General features: G+C 40.1%; 1 protein-coding gene across 1 annotated transcript in view; it reads left to right on the top strand.

Annotated features, from left to right (window-relative positions):
• Positions 1–15,981, top strand: part of POU2F2 (POU class 2 homeobox 2) — a 104,624-nt gene extending 88,643 nt beyond the window's left edge. The window contains exons 4-16 of the mRNA XM_063436843.1: positions 283–327; positions 2,821–2,985; positions 4,215–4,409; positions 6,449–6,554; positions 6,660–6,751; positions 7,185–7,331; positions 7,503–7,644; positions 9,049–9,197; positions 9,656–9,832; positions 10,343–10,406; positions 11,122–11,284; positions 13,915–13,988; positions 14,817–15,981. Coding sequence (XP_063292913.1) covers positions 283–327; positions 2,821–2,985; positions 4,215–4,409; positions 6,449–6,554; positions 6,660–6,751; positions 7,185–7,331; positions 7,503–7,644; positions 9,049–9,197; positions 9,656–9,832; positions 10,343–10,406; positions 11,122–11,284; positions 13,915–13,988; positions 14,817–15,100 — 1,803 coding nt within the window. The 3' untranslated portion in view covers positions 15,101–15,981. The remainder of the gene's footprint in view (positions 1–282; positions 328–2,820; positions 2,986–4,214; positions 4,410–6,448; positions 6,555–6,659; positions 6,752–7,184; positions 7,332–7,502; positions 7,645–9,048; positions 9,198–9,655; positions 9,833–10,342; positions 10,407–11,121; positions 11,285–13,914; positions 13,989–14,816) is intronic.
• Positions 15,982–18,764: the final 2,783 nt, after the last annotated feature.

Raw genomic sequence — 18,764 nt, 5'->3', positions numbered from 1 at the left:
CACATGCTCTGTGGACTCAGAATCATAGAAAGGCAATGATGTCTTCCACACTGTGAGAATTTGTGCCATTATGTATTTACATTGCAGTAATAGTCCTGTGGTCTTTTGAATGTCTTGTTATTGTAGCATTGTTGTAATAACATCTGAGATTTAAAAATAAAAATAAAAACATCTTTATATAAACTACACAAACGTGACATTTTTTAGTTAATCAATTATATCCCTCCATTTCTAACCATATGTATACCTATACTCTATGATTAATGTAATCATTATTTTTAGGTGCAGCAAAACAAAGGATCATCACCCTTCTCACTTTCTCCAAAGGTATGTTCCAATTCTCTTTCCATATCCTTGTTCATAGCTGAAGAGTGTATATGAAAATATTGTATAGTCGGTCATGCTTACTCACTAAAGGGCTTCACTGCCCACCGCTATCTTAAAAGCTGCCACGTGGTTTTAGCTGTCTTCTTGCTCCGATGGAATCAGATAAATAAATTACTTTGGTGGGGACTTGGATAACCCCCACCGACCCACAGAGGGGGAGTACAGGGCTGGAGATAAATAGGTATGACTGTTCAGGCCAAGTCAGGGAGATTGGCCGCTTCTTCCAACAGGACCAGGAGCTAAGCCTCAAGCTTCGTCTGCTGGCCGGGAAGAGTTCCAGAGTTGGCACCAGCACAAGCAAGTGCGCTCAACAGTTTCCTCTTTCAGGTTAGGATCAGCTTATGTCTCCAAGGGGCAAAAAAAGGTGTTTTACATGCTTTATATTTCAGGATTCAGAGGAGCAGAGATATTCTGCTTCCACCCAGCTCCGTGGTCAGACCCCGCCCTCCACGGTTTTATAACTTAAAGGTCACTTCCCTGAATTGTTTATATAATGTTTACTTATCCTCTGTGTTAAAAATATGAATTTGAGAAGTGTTAAAAATAAAATTAAATGTAGAAATTCACACCTCTTATCTATAGCTGGGTGCCACTGTTCAATTTTCCCATCTGTCATTGTTATCAGCTCTGTCCTTTGTGCCTGCCAATCAGCATAGAGGATACATAAAGAGACGAGGAAAATCAAACAGTGGTTCTAACATTTGCAATGTTTGCCCTGCTTTTGCCTTGTCGGAACTGGACTATGATATAATTTGCTAAATCTTTATTGGATTACTCTGGGCACCATAACAACTTAATCACAATGACATTGTTATGGCACAAGGAGGCCCTGGGCTCTGTCTTTCCTGAAAGGGTTCCCATTAACAAGTGGTTTAACCCCAAAGACTTCAAGCTGGAACCCCGATCGCTCTGCTCTTGAAATTGCTCTCAATGTCTAAGTCTTTAATGCCAAGGACCAGGTCACGGTGCCAAAGACCAGGTGCTGCTGATAGGCTGAGAGCATCTGCTGATGCTCTCAGCCTATCAGTCAGATTCCATTCAGAAAAAGTGAGTGAAAATATTATCTTCATAATGGCGATGAAATTGTTATGGTGCCCAGAGTGTCCCTTAAATATAAATGTAAAAGAAGAAAAAGGAGCATTACATGAAAAATAAAAGATTAATACAAGGCTTAATTTGTTTTCATTATTTTATTTAGTGGTGCAATTAAAAGGAAGTGACAGGTTCATAAAACACCGGTTTTGGTTAGAGGGATCCCGTTCTGTGGTGCCCCCCCCACAATAAAAGCAAATAGAGAAAAAGCTTAAGCTGACCTAATTTCCATTCCCATGGCCAAGCTTTCTCCTCAGTCCGATCCTCCTTGGCTGATGTCCCTCACCTCCTCCTTACTCCAAGGTCTTGGAGGAAAGACTGAGAGGTGGACCGGGGTGGCACAGAGGGGTGAAGGCTGTCCGCTGGCACCAGCCTCCGAATGACGCTGCTGGATATGGAGTTACACCTCCAGCAGTGGTGGGGTTAATCTCCATATCTGCAGAGTTTCAAAGCAACCATGAGCACTTAAAATCAGCCTGATTCTGATTAGAACAAGACCACAGTATATTATGAACACGAGCTAATCTTTACATATATTGAGTGCAGTGTGAGAATACATTACTGTAAATTTTATTTCTCTTATACACTCATATACACCACAGTTTCTAAACTCATGAAATTAAGGACACCATGGTAGGACACAAGAACAGGCTACTACTGTTGACCCATAGCCTCTCATCTTTGCACTCTGATGCCTCACAATGTGGTTTTCTCTAATGATCCGGGAAGGTCACGGGGAAATCCCTAAGCAGTCTCTGTGCTGTACTCACTTCCTGAGTTACGCATTTTACTTCCCCATAGTCCCCACTGCATCTTTCTTTGTGTATCCCCTTTCCCCCCCCCCTATAATTCTCACTCTAGACTGGAGTTTTTTTTACAAATACATTTGTATGTTTGCATTTAAATCATGTTCTTATTTTTGTGTGGATGGACAGATAGCTAGATAGATAGATAGCAACATGGGCATCTGTATTAACTTCCGTAGGGCATGCCTGGACTCTCATGATATCCAAGGATGTACCCAACTCCAAAGAAGTTAAAATAGGATCACAAGATCTCCCTCTTGCTGTTATTTACTGATTTCTTACTTTTTTGATGCCAGAGGGGTAAGAAATATAATGGATTACATAACCCACTTAAGCATAAGAGGGCATTGTGCATATTTACAGTGTACAAAGAAATCAACCAGCAAAAATATAATAAAGGTTGATGCAAAATATCAGCAATTGTAAAATCCAGGTCACTACAAATATCTTAAGTCTCATGTTTTTCTTGATAATACATTTACATTTAAAGCCTTGTTCTTTAATTTTTGCCTTACTTGTTTGTTTATTTTTTCAGCTTAAAGATGATGAATGTGGGGACAGGTCCCCGTCCCTTCCTGGCACACCAGTTCCCCCAACACCTTCTGCCCCTCCCACCCCACAAGGTCCCCCTGCATCGCAGCAGCCACCTACCTCCCTGCCCCAAACACAGCTTCTCCTGGCCGGCAGCCAACTTGCAGGGGTAAGTACCCTCCACTTAATGACACGGTTTAAATATTACGTGACTTACGCACTGCAAAGATATTGCAGACACAGCTGTATTAAAATTTGACTAATTGATGACCCTTGAAATAGATCATTGAAAGTCACCCAAGGTTTATTCACTAAACTCCAAACCATAGAGAATTGAAATCTGAATGGCAGATTGAAGATAAAAAAAAAAAAAAACTGGTCTGGAAGAATTCTCCTAATAGGCTTTAGTCACAGCTTGGTTCTCTTGCCATTCAGATATAAATTTGTTGCAGTACCTTTGGTACATCAGATGCCATGGCCTGCATTTATGTAGTTCTCAACAAAGGTTTCGCTATTACTGGCATACGCCAATCTGTGTTCTCTCTAACGTTAAAGTATTTAACCCTTTGCATGCTGGGAAACTGACCCTCTCTCGTAGGTTACATGTGTACAGTTTAATGGATATAGATACACTAAGTTTTGTGAAATCTGTAATGCTTATGAGTAAACTGAGAACATGCTTCCCATTGTGACTTAACCAAGGGGTTATCTAATCTGACTCAAGCAGTTGTGCAGGCACTGCATCATCCTGAGAAAAAGAGAGAGAGAAAAATAAAATAAATAATACATTTATATTGTAGAAATGGAGCAGATTAACTAAGTAGTGCTCTTAAACTGGACTAAAAGGTATACCATACAATGTCTCAAATAACCAAAATTATCCTGAACCGGTTCTCGACTCACTAATGATGGGTGTCTAACTCTGATCCAGCTCATAAGAGAGCCAGATTGTCGTAGTTAGACGCCAGTGCTGACCACACATATTATTAGACGTCTGTTGTACATATCCTAGTGTTCAGTTAATATGTATACAAATGTATATACCGCTTGTTGCAGCGTTGCTTTATTTAAACTTTCTAATGTCTTTTTTCACCCTGTATTGCCTTCCCTTTCTATTCTTTCTACATTTTTCTATTATCATTATCCCACCTAACACCCGTCTCTAACCCTTCTTTCTGTATCCTCACTTTCACTCCATTTCCTCCCCATTTGTTTCTCTCTTTCTCTCTCCCGTTTCAATCTCCCACATTGTTTCTTGCTCTCTCTATTGCTCTACCTCTTCTCCCCATTTCTCTACTTTCTTTCATATTTCACTATCCCCAATAATATTTCCTTTCCTCTACCATTTTTTTTTTTCTTCCTGGTTTTTCCCTTCACTTCTTCTTTCCCTGGCTGCAGCTCACTGCTCTCCTCCCCGCACAGCAGCAACTGCTTCTACAGCAAGCTCAGCTTCTTGCCGCAGCTGTGCAGCAATCCAATGCCGCCGCCGCTGCCAGCGCATCCCAGGCAGGGTCTGAGGGCCAGACTAATGCTGCCAACCAACAGCAACCCCCACAACTTGCTCTTTCCCAACCGATCCACCTCACAGCACAGGTGAGCCTTGCTACTAACTGTGAACTCACAGATCGCTAATCACAGGTAGCCTGGTACTCATGGACAGGTCACTGCAAGTCCAATGATCACTGCTTCCCTTGGCACTGAAACTATATAACCAGTGGTGTCCAACCTACCATATGGCAGGTTTTGGGCAATAATATAAATGGTATTTAAAACAACTGGTGTGTCAAATTTAGGCATCAGTGTCTTACAACTACACTGAGTCTCACAAGAAGCATTAATAGTCTCTCCTCATGGCTACTGTAACACACTATCGGCTGTCCACACAAGACCAGCATGCTGTCTAATCTCTGTGCAATCTGTATAAAATGTGGTGGGAATAACAGCCATGTGCTTCATACATTGTTTTGTGTTTGACAAGCAATCTCTGGTCCAACGTAATTTGTCTGACATGTTTTTGCATGGGACACACATGAATACAGATCTTATTTCCCTTCAGCCTTAGTGACAGCGCTGGCCCCTTGGCACCCCAGATTTTTTTGAATATCATGGGAACTATGAATCACAAATTTCTGGTGTGCCATGGCTACTCATCACTACTCTGTGACTTTGTTGATGTCTTTTATCAGTGTTTGCAGACTGACAATCCAGGAGAGTGGGTCATATCCCTCCTTCTATAAGTGGCATTTTCTTCTGCTTGTTGCCTTAGGCACCAGGAGCAAAAGTATAGTGGTCCTGGAAAATGCCCAATTTTTCATGCTGCCTGTGGACTTCCATAACACGTACACCTCTCTTTCAGAACACCCCCATTGCCTCAGCAGCAGGATGTTAAAGTTACTTGACACAGAGAGTATTTTGTTCCTTTGCTGTTATAGTGTATAATCTTGTGTTTCATTTTGCTGTAGCAAATCAATACCCCTTTTAATACCCACTCCCAATAATGTTCTATTGTCCATTATAGATTAAGAGCTTCCCCAGGGTTTCCACGGCTTCTACGTGAACTTTCTCAGCCCAGGGCTATATCACTTGCATTGTGTATATTCCTGTCTAATCTCTCAACAAAGGGCGATATAACGAGAGCATTAAGCCCCAGGCTTGCTATGATGACCAAAATGCCCCCAGGGGGACAATTGGTTTAGTGTTTTGTAGCCATATCTCTACCCAATCATATCAAGGAAAGAGACTTGATTTCTGGAAATGTCACGTAAATGACAAACAATGAAAAGTTTCTGTATTTTCGCTCTTCTCCTTAAATACTGGAGATGTTGCACATTTCTACATTGTTTTATAAAATATATTTCTTTCAAATAATATATCTGATGCCTTTTTTTGGCAATCAATTTTTTTATTGAGATGATACCATATAACAGTGGACATATAAGTACCAGCATATGACAAAATAGTAGATCTGATGCTTTTAAGTGTATGAAAATATTAACAGTATTGTTTGGGAGATATCTCAGTTGGTTGATACACCGATTATAGAGCTGTTTAGAGCTCCACACGGCTGAATCTCTTCCCAGAATGGCCAATTCAAATTTTGATCTTTCCAAGGCTGACTAAATGAGCACCAGGGACATTCCTTAAAATTGGAAAATTTGTCTCCTAAAACGTTTTAATAATAATGATTATTATATATTGCTTTAATTCTGGTACAGTAACTTGAATTGCTTTAAAGATGATCTGATATTAATTCTATTTACCACAATTATCGAATTATCATCATTCAACATGGTTTACATGAAGCTTCAGTCCAATTAGTAGCTGAATATAGAAAAAATAACAAAAGCACACTTACATGTCATCGTATTTTCTAAGGCTCTTCATTGTTAGGATACTTCCTTTGCTGTTAATAAATGATTAATTTAATATTTTGTCTATTTGGATCATACTCACTAATATTAAAGAACCTGACTGTTGCTGCTAATTTGTAAAAAGGGGAATACACATACAAATTAGATCATACTGTCATAAATCAATGCTACTTACACCTTCATTTTATTCCTCTCCCTGTGTGTCTGATCACTATATAATATTATTGCCATTTTTATTGTTTATTATCTTTTTTGTAATAGGATATTCAGCAATTATTACAGCTCCAACAGTTGGTTTTAGTCCCTGGCCACCACCTCCAGTCCCCAACTCAGTTTCTGTTACCCCAAGCAGGGCAGGGCCAACAAGGTAAGTAAAAGATTTTTTTTCACATTTTCTCTTATAACTTATTTTTTAACACATTTTGCTACATCTACATTTACCAATGCTTTTCTTTCTTTTTTTTCCCCTCAGGTCTGATTTCTGCACCAAATCTCTTCCAGCTACCTCAACAAGGCCAAGGGAACCTACTCACAGGTCAGCCCAGGCCCGGTCTCCCCACTCAGGTGAGTTAAACCAGCAGCATATATATACTCCATCTACAGACTAGCTTGATTGCGAGTCAGTTTTATTTAGTTGCGCCAGCTCGTTCTAGAGCTATTTGATTTTAGGAGCATTAAAAAGTGCTTCACAAACAGAGATACCAGTTAATTATTTAACTGGTCCTAGGAGGACTGGTCCTAGGAAGTAAGTGCAGACAGAATAGGAACAATGGCCAAAATATCATATATTGGGATTTTTCAGTGCAGTGTAGCTCTGAGATCACACGAGCCCTCTACAGGTACAAATATTTGTATTGAGAAATCCCACACAGCCTTAGAAATTAGAGTAGTAGCATATTTTTTAATTTTATTTAACAACTTAGAGCTAAATTATATAAAAAACACTGTCTACAAAATCACACAAGACTTTAACCATGGGATGTGTTATTTCCGGTAGGCTGTGACCCGTCCCGGGCCCCAAGATGCCCATCTTCTGTCACACAGTGAGCCTGTATCTCACCCCGAGGAACCAAGTGACTTGGAGGAGTTGGAACAGTTTGCGCGAACCTTTAAACAACGCAGAATTAAACTGGGCTTCACTCAGGTAGGTGCAAGGGATTGCCTAATTGAGCTACTGTGGCATGGTAATTTGTCACGGAAGTTGTTATTCTACAACAGATGAGGTTCTACCTCCAGTCTACCAAAAATTGAGAAGTTCTTGGATGATTTTTTTGCAATGAAACTCCATTTAATATTGTGTTAAAATGTCTTACAGGGGGATGTAGGTCTGGCTATGGGCAAACTATACGGAAATGATTTCTCGCAGACAACCATCTCACGATTTGAAGCTCTTAATCTGAGTTTCAAAAATATGTGCAAACTGAAGCCATTGCTACAGAAGTGGTTGAGTGATGCAGGTGAGGATGCACTAGGGCATTATGGGCAGGGGTGTATCCTGGTTTTGTGCTGCCCTAGGCAGGACAAAACTCAGGCGCCCTCTCACCCCCCCCCCCCCCCCCGCCACCCCCACCCAACCCTTCCCCCGCCTTCTAAATACACACACACTGACAGATACGCATCCATTAGCTAACTGTTAGCTAATGGATGCGTATCTGTCAGTGTGTGTGTGTGAGTGTATGAGTGTGTCTGTGTGTGAGTGTGTCTGTTAGTGAGTGTGAGTGTGTCTGTTAGTGAGTGTGTCTGTTAGTGAGTGTGTGAGTGTGTCTGTTAGCTGCTAACAGACACACTCACTAACAGACACACTCACACACACTGACATACACACACTAACACACACACAGTCAGACACACACACACTCTAACAGACACACTCTCACACACACACACTCTAACAGACAAACAGACACACTCACACTCACTAACAGACACACACTAACAGACACACTCACACACACTAACAGACACACTCACACACACTAACAGACACACACAGTCAGACACACTCACACACACTCACACTCACTAACAGACACACACACACACACACACTAACAGACACACTCACACACACACTAACAGACACACTCACACACACTAACAGACACACTCACACACACTAACAGACACACACAGTCAGACACACTCACACACACTAACAGACACACACACACACACACACACTAACAGACACACTCACTCACATTAACTCATTTTTTTTTATTTACCCCCCCAGCCTCCTTACCTTTGGGAATGCTGGGGGGGTTCTCCCTCTCCCTGGGGTCTAGTGGGGCTGCCGGTCGGGCTGCTGGGCTGGTTGCTGGGCGGGCGGCTGGCGAGGGAGCACTTCCCCTGAGCTGTCTGCTCAGCTCCCTCGCGCGCCGCAGAGTGAGGCTGGGAGGCGGAGCCGGAATATGACGTCATATTCCGGCTCCCAGCCTCACTCTGCGGCGCGCGAGGGAGCTGAGCAGACAGCTCAGGGGAAGTGCTCCCTCGCCAGCCGCCCGCCCGCCCAGCAACCAGCCCAGCAGCCACCAGCCCAGGATGTCTGTTAGCCGCAAGGCTAACAAGGCATTTGCCCTGGGCGTTTGGGGGCGGCTTTTTTTGCCGCCCCCTGGAAAATGCCGCCCAAGGCAAATGCCTTGTTTGCCTCGCGGCAAATACACCCCTGATTATGGGGCAATGGTGGGTGAGCTTTTGTAAAAGTGGGCAGTGTTTCTTTAATTCACACTTTGTTTTTGTCTTCTAGTCTCAGCATGTTTCTTTGTTGCATCTTTGTTTCCTTTTACTGTTACCCTTTATATTTTATTACCAAATGGTATTTCAAAACTCACATTACTTCTGAAACATTTCCCATCCCACAGAGACTATGTCTGTGGATAGCACTCTTCCCAGTCCTAACCCCTTGAGCAGCCCTGGAGGTGGATACGAAGGGCTCCCTGGTCGCAGGCGCAAGAAACGTACCAGCATTGAGACCAATGTGCGTTTTGCACTAGAGAAAAGCTTTATTGCGGTAAGAGGCTGACTGAGAGACTGGAGATGGCAAATGAGGTTTTACAGATTTGCAGATTGGTAGGACAAGGTAGAAGGTCTAGAGAAAAATAGGAGGACAGTAATTTAGGAGTTGGGTTAAAAGAGAACTGGAAAACTACAAATGAAGACATTGTTTTAATATCGTGTACACTGTATTCATTTATGTGAGGAGGAACTTTAAGTAGAGAAGGACAGCAAAATAATTAATTCAAAGGTTCTGTAGAAAAACATGGGAAGCACTCGTTACATTACTAATATCTCTTTCTTTTACCCTCTTCCACCACACCATTTATTCTTCCTCTTTTGTGAATCTCCCCTTGTGTATTCTTTCTTTTCTCTGCATACTTCTGACCTTCTTATCATTTATGGTTTGTTCATCCACCTTTGTCCTATCACTGTTGTGCTCTTCCTCATGTTTTCCACTGTTCTCCACCAAAGAACCAGAAACCTACCTCTGAGGAGATCCTTGTAATTGCCGAACAGTTGAACATGGAGAAGGAAGTCATTCGTGTATGGTTTTGTAATCGTCGGCAAAAGGAAAAGCGTATTAACCCGTGCAGCAGTATGCCACTTACCCCCAGCCAAGGCAAGGGGCAACTGTATGGAGCACACATGGTAATAATCTGCTGCTATTTAAAATATTTTTCAGCAGAGCATGTTATATGAACACTAGTACCCCATTGAAACACACACATAGTAGCTCAAACCATTGTGTTAAATTTCATGTAGAGAATAATTCTGATATATGGGGCACACATGTCTTATGGTAAAGTATAGTCAATATGAGGCATATTTAGTTGTGGTCACAAAACACTTTTATTTAAAGAGGCACTTTCAATTTCCAGTTTTGTGTTTAAATGAATCCTCAGTTTTTTTTTGTTTTAAATTCACCTTATAACTAATAAATATACCGTAAGTAGTGGCGGGGGATGTAAGGAAAGGATTCAAGGAGCATAAGAAAAGGAAAACTGAAAAAAAAAATGACTGTGCCGCTTATTACGTCCCAATGTACATATGTACTGTGAAACCCTTACCGCAGCCTTGCTGCCCCTGATTTTCCTAATTTTTCCTCCTGTTTCTTGAATTCCTTCTTTATCACTTCCCTTTCTCCTTGGTCTTCTCCAGGTATCCCCCCCGGTGTCTGCCCCTATCCTCACTTCCCAGGCTTCCAGTAACCTCAGCACAACAGGTAACTGTCTAGTTCTTGTACCACGTTACTTGTAGCTTCATTGCGCCCAACCCTATTGCCACACTATTTGTTGTTCTACAGTTGGGGTGTAAATCTCTGCTCCCCACCACCCATGTTATTGGGTTACCGTTTTCATAATTCTCTTCTAGACACAGGTTATAAAGATTCATTAGATGGCTAGTGCAATAACAGCTAGGGAAGCCACATTTTCGTCCCCTGAGTGTTGTCAGCATTAGCCCCAGTATTTCTCCAGGTTACAACATGTCATGCCAAACCTATTGCCACACAGCCTTCCTTGGTTATGCTGGAGTATTTAACCATTTAAAGTATTTTGTTTTTAGACCAAAGCTCCAGGGTGTTTGAGGGTTATCTCACTATGGCCAAGTCATGTGTCCATCCTTTTCCCACCCTATACTATACAGCATGTGGTTGGCATTAAACTCATTAGAACTGCTTTATCACAAATTATTGCTGAGGGATTGTGAAAATGGACACAGTGGCTTTGTAGTTTCATTAATATATGTAGATACGTGTGTGTTCAGAATGGTGACATATTTGCTGTATATGATGATTCCACTTTAAAGCTTTGAAACGGCACTCCTGCAATCAATACCTTAGCACAGAGAATGCATGCACACTCAATGCTCAGCTGGCAAAACTGCTGATGGACACATGTCCTCAACCTCTCTTGTTGATCTGTTTTTTTCTGTTTTAGTGACTACCTTACCTTCTGCAATGGGCTCTGCTGCCCATCCACGCCCCCCATCCAACACAGCTCCCCCATCTGCCACTCCCCCTCCAAGCAACAGCACAAGCGCCAGTCCCCAAAGCAGTACCCATTCTGGACTTAGCCTAACTGGACTTAGTCCTAACACAGGGTAAGTGATAATGTTTTAAGGGCTGGGGTAAAACATAATGTACTGTATTGCTTAGGTGTATGTTCAAGCCATTCAATGCTAGAGTTGTGAATGATCCATACTTCTACCCTATGGCAAAGTTGTAACCATCCTCATTCACGTAAGCTAGCATAAGGTTACCTTATTTCTGTTTTTCGCATATAAAAAACAAAAAGGAGTTTATTAACTTAACTGTGAATAGAAAAGGAAATTCACATATTACACTCAGCTGGAAAAGCTTGAATCGTTTGTTTATTCAGGGCTAAAAAGAGAACTTGATGCATCTATAGCAACTATTGCTATCCTGCTATAGTTTAGTGGTGCAGTAAATATCAGAATAATATGAGCATGCAGGAATTGTAATCATAGTAGTGTTTTCTTCATCAGTAACAAGAGTATTATTTATTCACTAAACTGTGAGTTGATTAGATGACAGTGGTTGGAGAATTGAAATGATCACTGTAAGTGCCATAACCACTGCCTCACAATGTAGTGTTTATGGTGCAAGTAGACCCTGGTGCCGTCCCACTGTTAATAGTCAAATAGTTGTTTTACGTTTGGCCCTTTAGTGGGTCACCTAGATACCTGCTTCACAGATACAGGTAATGTAGGAGTTCCACTTAGCCCATTAATTCCATCCAAAGAGTTGATATGCTAATGTGGAATAGAAAGTTACACTTTAATGTTATCTGTGAATAAGAGTCGAAGTAAGGGAATCTAGGGAACCCAGAAAACAAATACATTTAGTGGTTATGCTGATTAGAATGGCACTTTAATCAATTTCACAGTTTTGGCGTTAACTTTACAAAGCTAATGTCAGTACCTGACAATTCCTGGTTCAGTGACGGCAAACGATAACACATAGCATTGCCAAGGTTACCTTACGCTTTAGGTCATTTTTGAATTTGTATTGGAAGTCTGCAGAGTTCTTTAGCTGCAGACTTTCATTTTGCCTTCCCTTTTCTCACAAGATTGCTCACACAAGCAGTGATGAGCCTCTTCTTCCCCCATCTGTCAACATCCACAGAAGAAAGGTAATTGTGAACAGTCTTTCTGTTTATATGAAACTGGAACTGCCAGACAAGGAGTGATGGATCAAGGAGATTTAGATACACATTGAGCCTAAGCTCTAATATATATTGTTTTGCATATATAATCCAGTTACTGTCATGATTGAACTTGTCAGCAATTGTTTTCATATGTAACAGCCCCATAATCATACGAGTGGTATAAAATATAAGTTAAAAACTAAGATATGCCATAAACGTTTAGTTTTGGAAGACTCAATCCCAAACTGATATCAAGAAATGTAGACTTTTACAAAACATTAATCTCATAGAATTAATAGAAAAGTGAAATAATTATGCATGTCCAAATGTCAGTGTGACTGATTTCTCTCCTTAAGAATTTACGCAGTGGTTGCTCCAGACAGATACAATTAAAATCATCACAGTATTGCAAATTGCAAATTGCAAACAAAAAAGACAACTATGAGCAGACCATCTGATAAAATCAGTATCTCAAAACATGTAAACCAAAATTGTATAGATGCCGTAACATCATTTCTTTACCTTACACTTTTCTCAATTAACGAAATGTAGATCAGCAACACCATAAATCTTTGTATTGTGACTTTTTATTATTCTATCGTCAGAAAGATGGACTTGGTAATATTTTGAGCTTGAGGGCCATTTTCAAGACTAATGCAGTTGAAACATTGCTGGGTCCATTGTTTTGGTGTGCTGATATACATTATTTTAATTTGATGGATTTTGGGGTTTGAACCATGGAAAGAGTGCGGAGTGCATCATCTCACACTGCATATTGATTCCCTTACACTTTTCTGGTTGTTTTTGTGTGTTTGTCTGTTGTTTTGTTTTTGGGGAAAATGTACATGTATGGAAGTAGTGGGGTTTTATGAGTTTGTCCACCTTTACGTTAAGTTTCAGATATATATTGTGCCTTATTGGTGTGGACGCAAATGTCCTCAGAGCCAACATGCTTAGATGTAATTAATGCATGGTTATAGTACTTTGGCTTTTGATTAAAAAATGCTTTCACAGCTCCAGTAAACGGCTTATTACTTAGAAAGAGAAAGAGTATGTGGTTGTGCGCATGTGTTCACGCATCCACGCTCTACCCAAGGGAGAGAGACATATATGTACTAGGCATAAGTTCCGAATTGAGGCATATTGTTTGCTATATAAAAAGTGCCTCTATGAACAATATAGACATCAATGCAAAAGTCTAATATATTGAGTGTCCCTTAGAGGTTTAGGTACAAAGCCTAGATATATGGTGGATTACGAAATTGATTACTTGGTCATGAATGGTAAATGGGGGTCTGTTTATTGATAAACATTATTTTATTTGTTTTCAATACAAGGATAGGCAACTTGCAGCCCTCCCTAGCTGTTGTATTATAACAACCATCTCAATTAGTTGATTGATTATGAGTGATGAGGGTTGTAGTCCAACAATAACTAGGTAATGCAGCTGTAAGATGCCCTATCCTATTTTGTTGTCTTATGTTCTGAATTACATATAAATTAATGCTCCTGATTAGCACAATAGTCTATTGTTCCCTCCTGAACCCACTCTTGATCTTGCAGGAGTACAATGCTCGGGGTAGGTGCGGGGTTGAACCCAGCCTTAATGGCTGGAAACCCACTGGCCACAATACAAGGTTTGTAGGAAAGGAAAAGTCACATGATCTCACCTCAAGTCACATGATAATTCATGGAATGCTCCATCACTCTCCTGCCATTATTGTGACATGAACCTTGTTTGGTGTGCCCCATGTAAATTTCCAACCATATTCCAGCCCATCCCATATCACTATGTGCTCGTGTCAAGGTTTAACCATGTGTTATATTTTCAGGAAGGGTATTTTCTGACTTACACTTTTTATGTATATGTCTTTATTATGTTTATGATTTTTGGCATGATGCGTTTATTTTTTTTTTTAGTTTAGTGCTGTATTGAAAGCCAAAAGCAGGACAAAGTTTGATGAAGGGTTGGTAGCTGGGTTACTTAAGAATAAAGATAAAACATATTTTGAAAAAAGGCAAGATAAGGGCAGGTGTTATATAAGATCAAATTGCAAGCACTTACTTGAGTGGAGGGTGTAATTGACCTGGTTTTGCCAGTCTCAATAATTTTCTCAAATAGAAAAAGTTCCACCGTCATGAAGACCATGCTTTTTAAAACCTTGTTATTTTTGATCAGTGTCACACCAATTAAATACACTAAATAATCCAAAGATTGCTAGGCTATTTTCTGTTTGGGTCTCTTTAGATGTAGCATATGGTAGATCCAGATGGTTATGTAAAGATGCAGAGTTCAGATTTCTGATAATGTCATACAGTAAAGTTCGTTGATACTGACTTATTGTTTTTCTTCTTTTTTTATCTTTGTTTTTCCCTTCATTTCTTCCAATACTACTTTTTTCTCTTTCTTCTTTCTTCTTCTATTATTCTTGCTTTCCTCTTCTTTTTTCCTTATCTTTACATAGCTCTGACCAGTGGTGGCTCTCTGCCTCTCTCCGGGCTTGATGCCAGCGGTAACCTCGTCTTGGCCAGTGGCTCCAGCATTTCCAACGCCCCCAACCTGGTGAGCCCACCGCTCTTCCTGAACCCAGGGGGCCTCCCTCTCATGGGTTCCAGCCTTGGACGCATCCCCTCTGCCGGTGGAACTCCCAGCCTTTCCCCTTCCTCATCCACTTCTTCTATGGAGACTGCAGTACCAACTTTGCAGCACAGCCCAGGAGGCTCCCAGCACAGTGGAGAATGTGAGTGAAAACCCCTCTCTCCCCCCCTTCAACACCCACCAGCACCTATGCTGAGCCTCAACCCAAGACGAGGTTTCTGCATACAGCAGGGGGGGTGAGGAGAGGTGTGAGTGAATTCTAGGGGACGCTGCCTCTTTTCCCCTCCCCAGTGAAGAAGAAATATGCGTGAAGGGGGGGGAAGGAACCAAAAAGAAGAACCAAAAATAAGAACCCTAAACCAAATAAGAACCAAAAACCCAAACCTCGGAAATACTGCAGAGAAACCAAAAATACACTGCCCCCTAAATGGGGTGCACAAAGCTCCCTTCAACCAAAGGAATTCCTAAAGACTGATCCCCCATGCTTTCTTGTTAGTCATATCAAGCTATGTGCCATTTTAGTTAACTTGTTCAGGATGAGTGTGGGGGGGGATACAGAACTGGGGGCAGCAAGGTTCTCTTTCCCCTGTCTATCATCCTTTTGCTCTACACTCCCTAGTTATAGCGGAGAAGCATTATGGATTATAGGAAAAGGGAGGGGGCTGCAGCAGAAGAGAGACCACTCACAGGGTGGGCTTCATGGGTATCAGGAGGGTATCAGGGTTGACTGAACCCACCCTCTAAACGAATGCCTATAGCCCCCTCTTCAACTTACACCAAAAACCAAAACAACAGCTTTATCCAAAGCCTAACACATCTCTAGAACCTCAGAGTAATTCTGTGTAATCGTGTGATGTCCATACTGAAAAGTACACACACATAGATTTATCTATAGCTTTTTCTTGCTTATATTTAGCAGCTTTGAACCCCAGCTTCGTTTTGACATCTGTATAGTTTACTTTGCTACAGGGTTAGCTCTCCTACTTTATTTGACCCTTACTTACAAAGACATATATAGTATTTAAGATCCTGTTTACCTTTTTTTAGTTCTACTTGCTGAACAAAAAACAGTATTTAATTTTTTTTTGTGTGCAAAGTGAGCGGAAATTTTTATACTTTTTTCCCCCCTCTTCTGCCCGGATGTTTTTTTTTTTTTTTTTTTTAAAGTTATCATTTTATTTTTCCGTTCCAGTTGTTTTCATTTTCCTTCCCCCTCATTGCTGCATTGCTCTATCATTGATAGTTATATACACGTTTTAACCCATGCTGCGCACATTAGTTTTTAGCATTTCTAATGTTTCTTGTGTACCTTTTTGCTACACTTATTTGTATTTCATTTTTATAATTTTGTATTTATTTATTTATAATCCTGCTGAAATATTTTTTTTTTTGCATTTTATTATTGGATAAATTTCAAGGATCGCATATCTCCACTGATGGACATTAAAAAAAAAATTAAAAAAAGCCAAACTAAACCAAAAATGAAACCAAAATAAACACAAAGGAGATACCAAAAAATAAAATAAACAACAAAAAAAACTTAATCCCTCAGTGGCACTGTGCCAAAGTACAGACTCTGAGTGCCAACTGAGAGGTGTTATATACCAAGAAATAGTATTACCAAAAATCTCATGTTCCCCCTCCTTCAGCGCCCTGACACCCTTGGACAATATAAAGAGGAGTCAAAAAGGGTAAGGGCTGAAGGGGTGTGTCTTTCTCTGTCTTATATACCTCATCTGAAGAAGCCGATATATAAAAAAGGAAACTCAAGGAGGGAATGTTGTCGAAACCAAAAAAAAAAAAAATTTACAAGATTTCCGGTGAGGTGTGAGTAGCTCGAACTGTTCTTCACGCCCCCCCATCCACAAAAGCTTTAACGGCCTCTTTGAAAACTCATTTTATTTTTCCATTTTAATTTTTATTTGAGGATTTAAAAAAAAAAAAGTTGTTTTTTTTTTCCTCTGTGCCAAAGTGTTTTCAAAATAGACTACGATTATTACACTTCAGAGAAAGCGCCATGAAAATGAGGGGGAACCGACAGTATACCAAAAATTTCTGCACCAGACGGAGGACATATCCAAATGAGGAATGAACGAAAGAAAGGAAAAAAAAAAAAAAAAAAAAGGAGAGAACAAACCAAAAAAGAAACACTCTCTTTTTTTAATTTATTATATAAAATAATTTTTTTGTTGCCATTCTTTTTTGGAAATGTGAACTTTGAACTTTCTTAAAGGGATGTGGAACTCATTTTAGCGTTAGCTTTAGATGTGATGGGGAAAAAAAAGCGTAATCAGGGGTAATAGGAAAAAGATTGTACTGTGAAAGGGAACAATTTATCAAATGCTGTCTGACGTTGATTAACCTGTTAACTGCCAGTAAGGCTTGCTTGGAAAAGTTTTTAGTTTTTTTCAACGCTTCCCTCGCAGAGGAGGGTTTGACCCCTTTTATTTCAGTGTTAAATGGAGTAAGGTTACAGTTTTACAAGGGGTTCGGGGAGGGAGAAACCAGAATGTGCTTCTGTGAACTGTATTTAGGACCTTTTCAGAGTTGTCCCATGTCTACATTTTAAACGTAAGTTTGTGGGATAGTTTAAAAAAAAAAAAAAAAAAAAAAGACATTTGTAACGATTACTGGATCAGCATTTGTGTTGGATGCCACTGTCTACTGAATAATCCTGGGTTGTCTACATATGCCCCTCCATATGTTAAACTAAAAGGTTGGATATAACCATTACTACACTGCTATGTGTATGTATATATACTTTATATGAGCACACACATATACACAATGAAAAATATGTTTGTGTGTGTGTAAATATATATATATATATATAAATACATGTCGCTGGAAGTATCACTAGTTTTCACCAGTGCTATAGGAAAAAAATGTTAGTTAGAAGGGGAAATGTTATCAGTTAAGTTATCAGTTCAATGTTCCAGATCTAGAAATTCAGTATTTCTGACTAATCTGCCCAGTTTTCTATATTTTTACGGATTCACATATTTCATTTTCCAGGCCAATATTGTGGCGCATATATTCTATTTATATATTTGTTACTGGCTAATCTCTATTTTAGCTGCATTTAGGAAATGGATACATCTAACGCCTGCACTTGTCATATTCACCTTGATGACTTCTGCTGACCTGAATGTTTTGGAGAGAATGTTAAATTCTGCCTACTTTAGAATGTTGGGGGGGGAGGGGGGCGGGGGGGGGGGGAGGGAATGGGGTTAACGTCAATTAGGGAGTCCTTTTCCTAAAACCTTTTAACTGCCTGCCAAATTTTATGAACACAAAACAAATTTCCAACTCATTGGGACTTATTTAAAAGCCAATGATGCCCTTTTATGTCTCTTTTTCCCTTGATTAAAATCCACTCCTGCATTGATCACTGTTAGATGATGAGATTATCAACTTGGGGAATTATTATGTAACAATATAGTGACTCAACTCTCTATCTAAAATGCTGGTCTTAGTGAATAGGGCAAAAAGTCTTACAAAGTACTAAAAAGCTTATACCTCTCTGAAAGCTGATTAACAAGATGTGAAGTTATGGCTCAGCCTAGATAAACCTACTAGCCCGAATGCCTGATAAATGGTTTTGGTCATTAATATAAGCATATATAACAGATGAACATGTTCAGATCCATCCACACCAATGTATCAATTCACGACTAGAGAAATGCAGAGTTTTAACACATACAGTTACTCAGTAACAAAAACTATTGTTTTTCAATGCATATTTTCATTGAATGCGCATTTTCTAGAAGACCAAAAGAGGTGCAATTGCCAATTTTGGATGGATCCTGAAACT

Source organism: Pelobates fuscus, chromosome 11, assembly GCF_036172605.1.
Source record: "Pelobates fuscus isolate aPelFus1 chromosome 11, aPelFus1.pri, whole genome shotgun sequence".
Classification (NCBI taxonomy): Eukaryota; Metazoa; Chordata; class Amphibia; order Anura; family Pelobatidae; genus Pelobates; species Pelobates fuscus.
The sequence above is the reverse complement of the archived record's forward strand: the minus strand, read 5'-3'. Positions and strand labels throughout refer to the sequence as shown.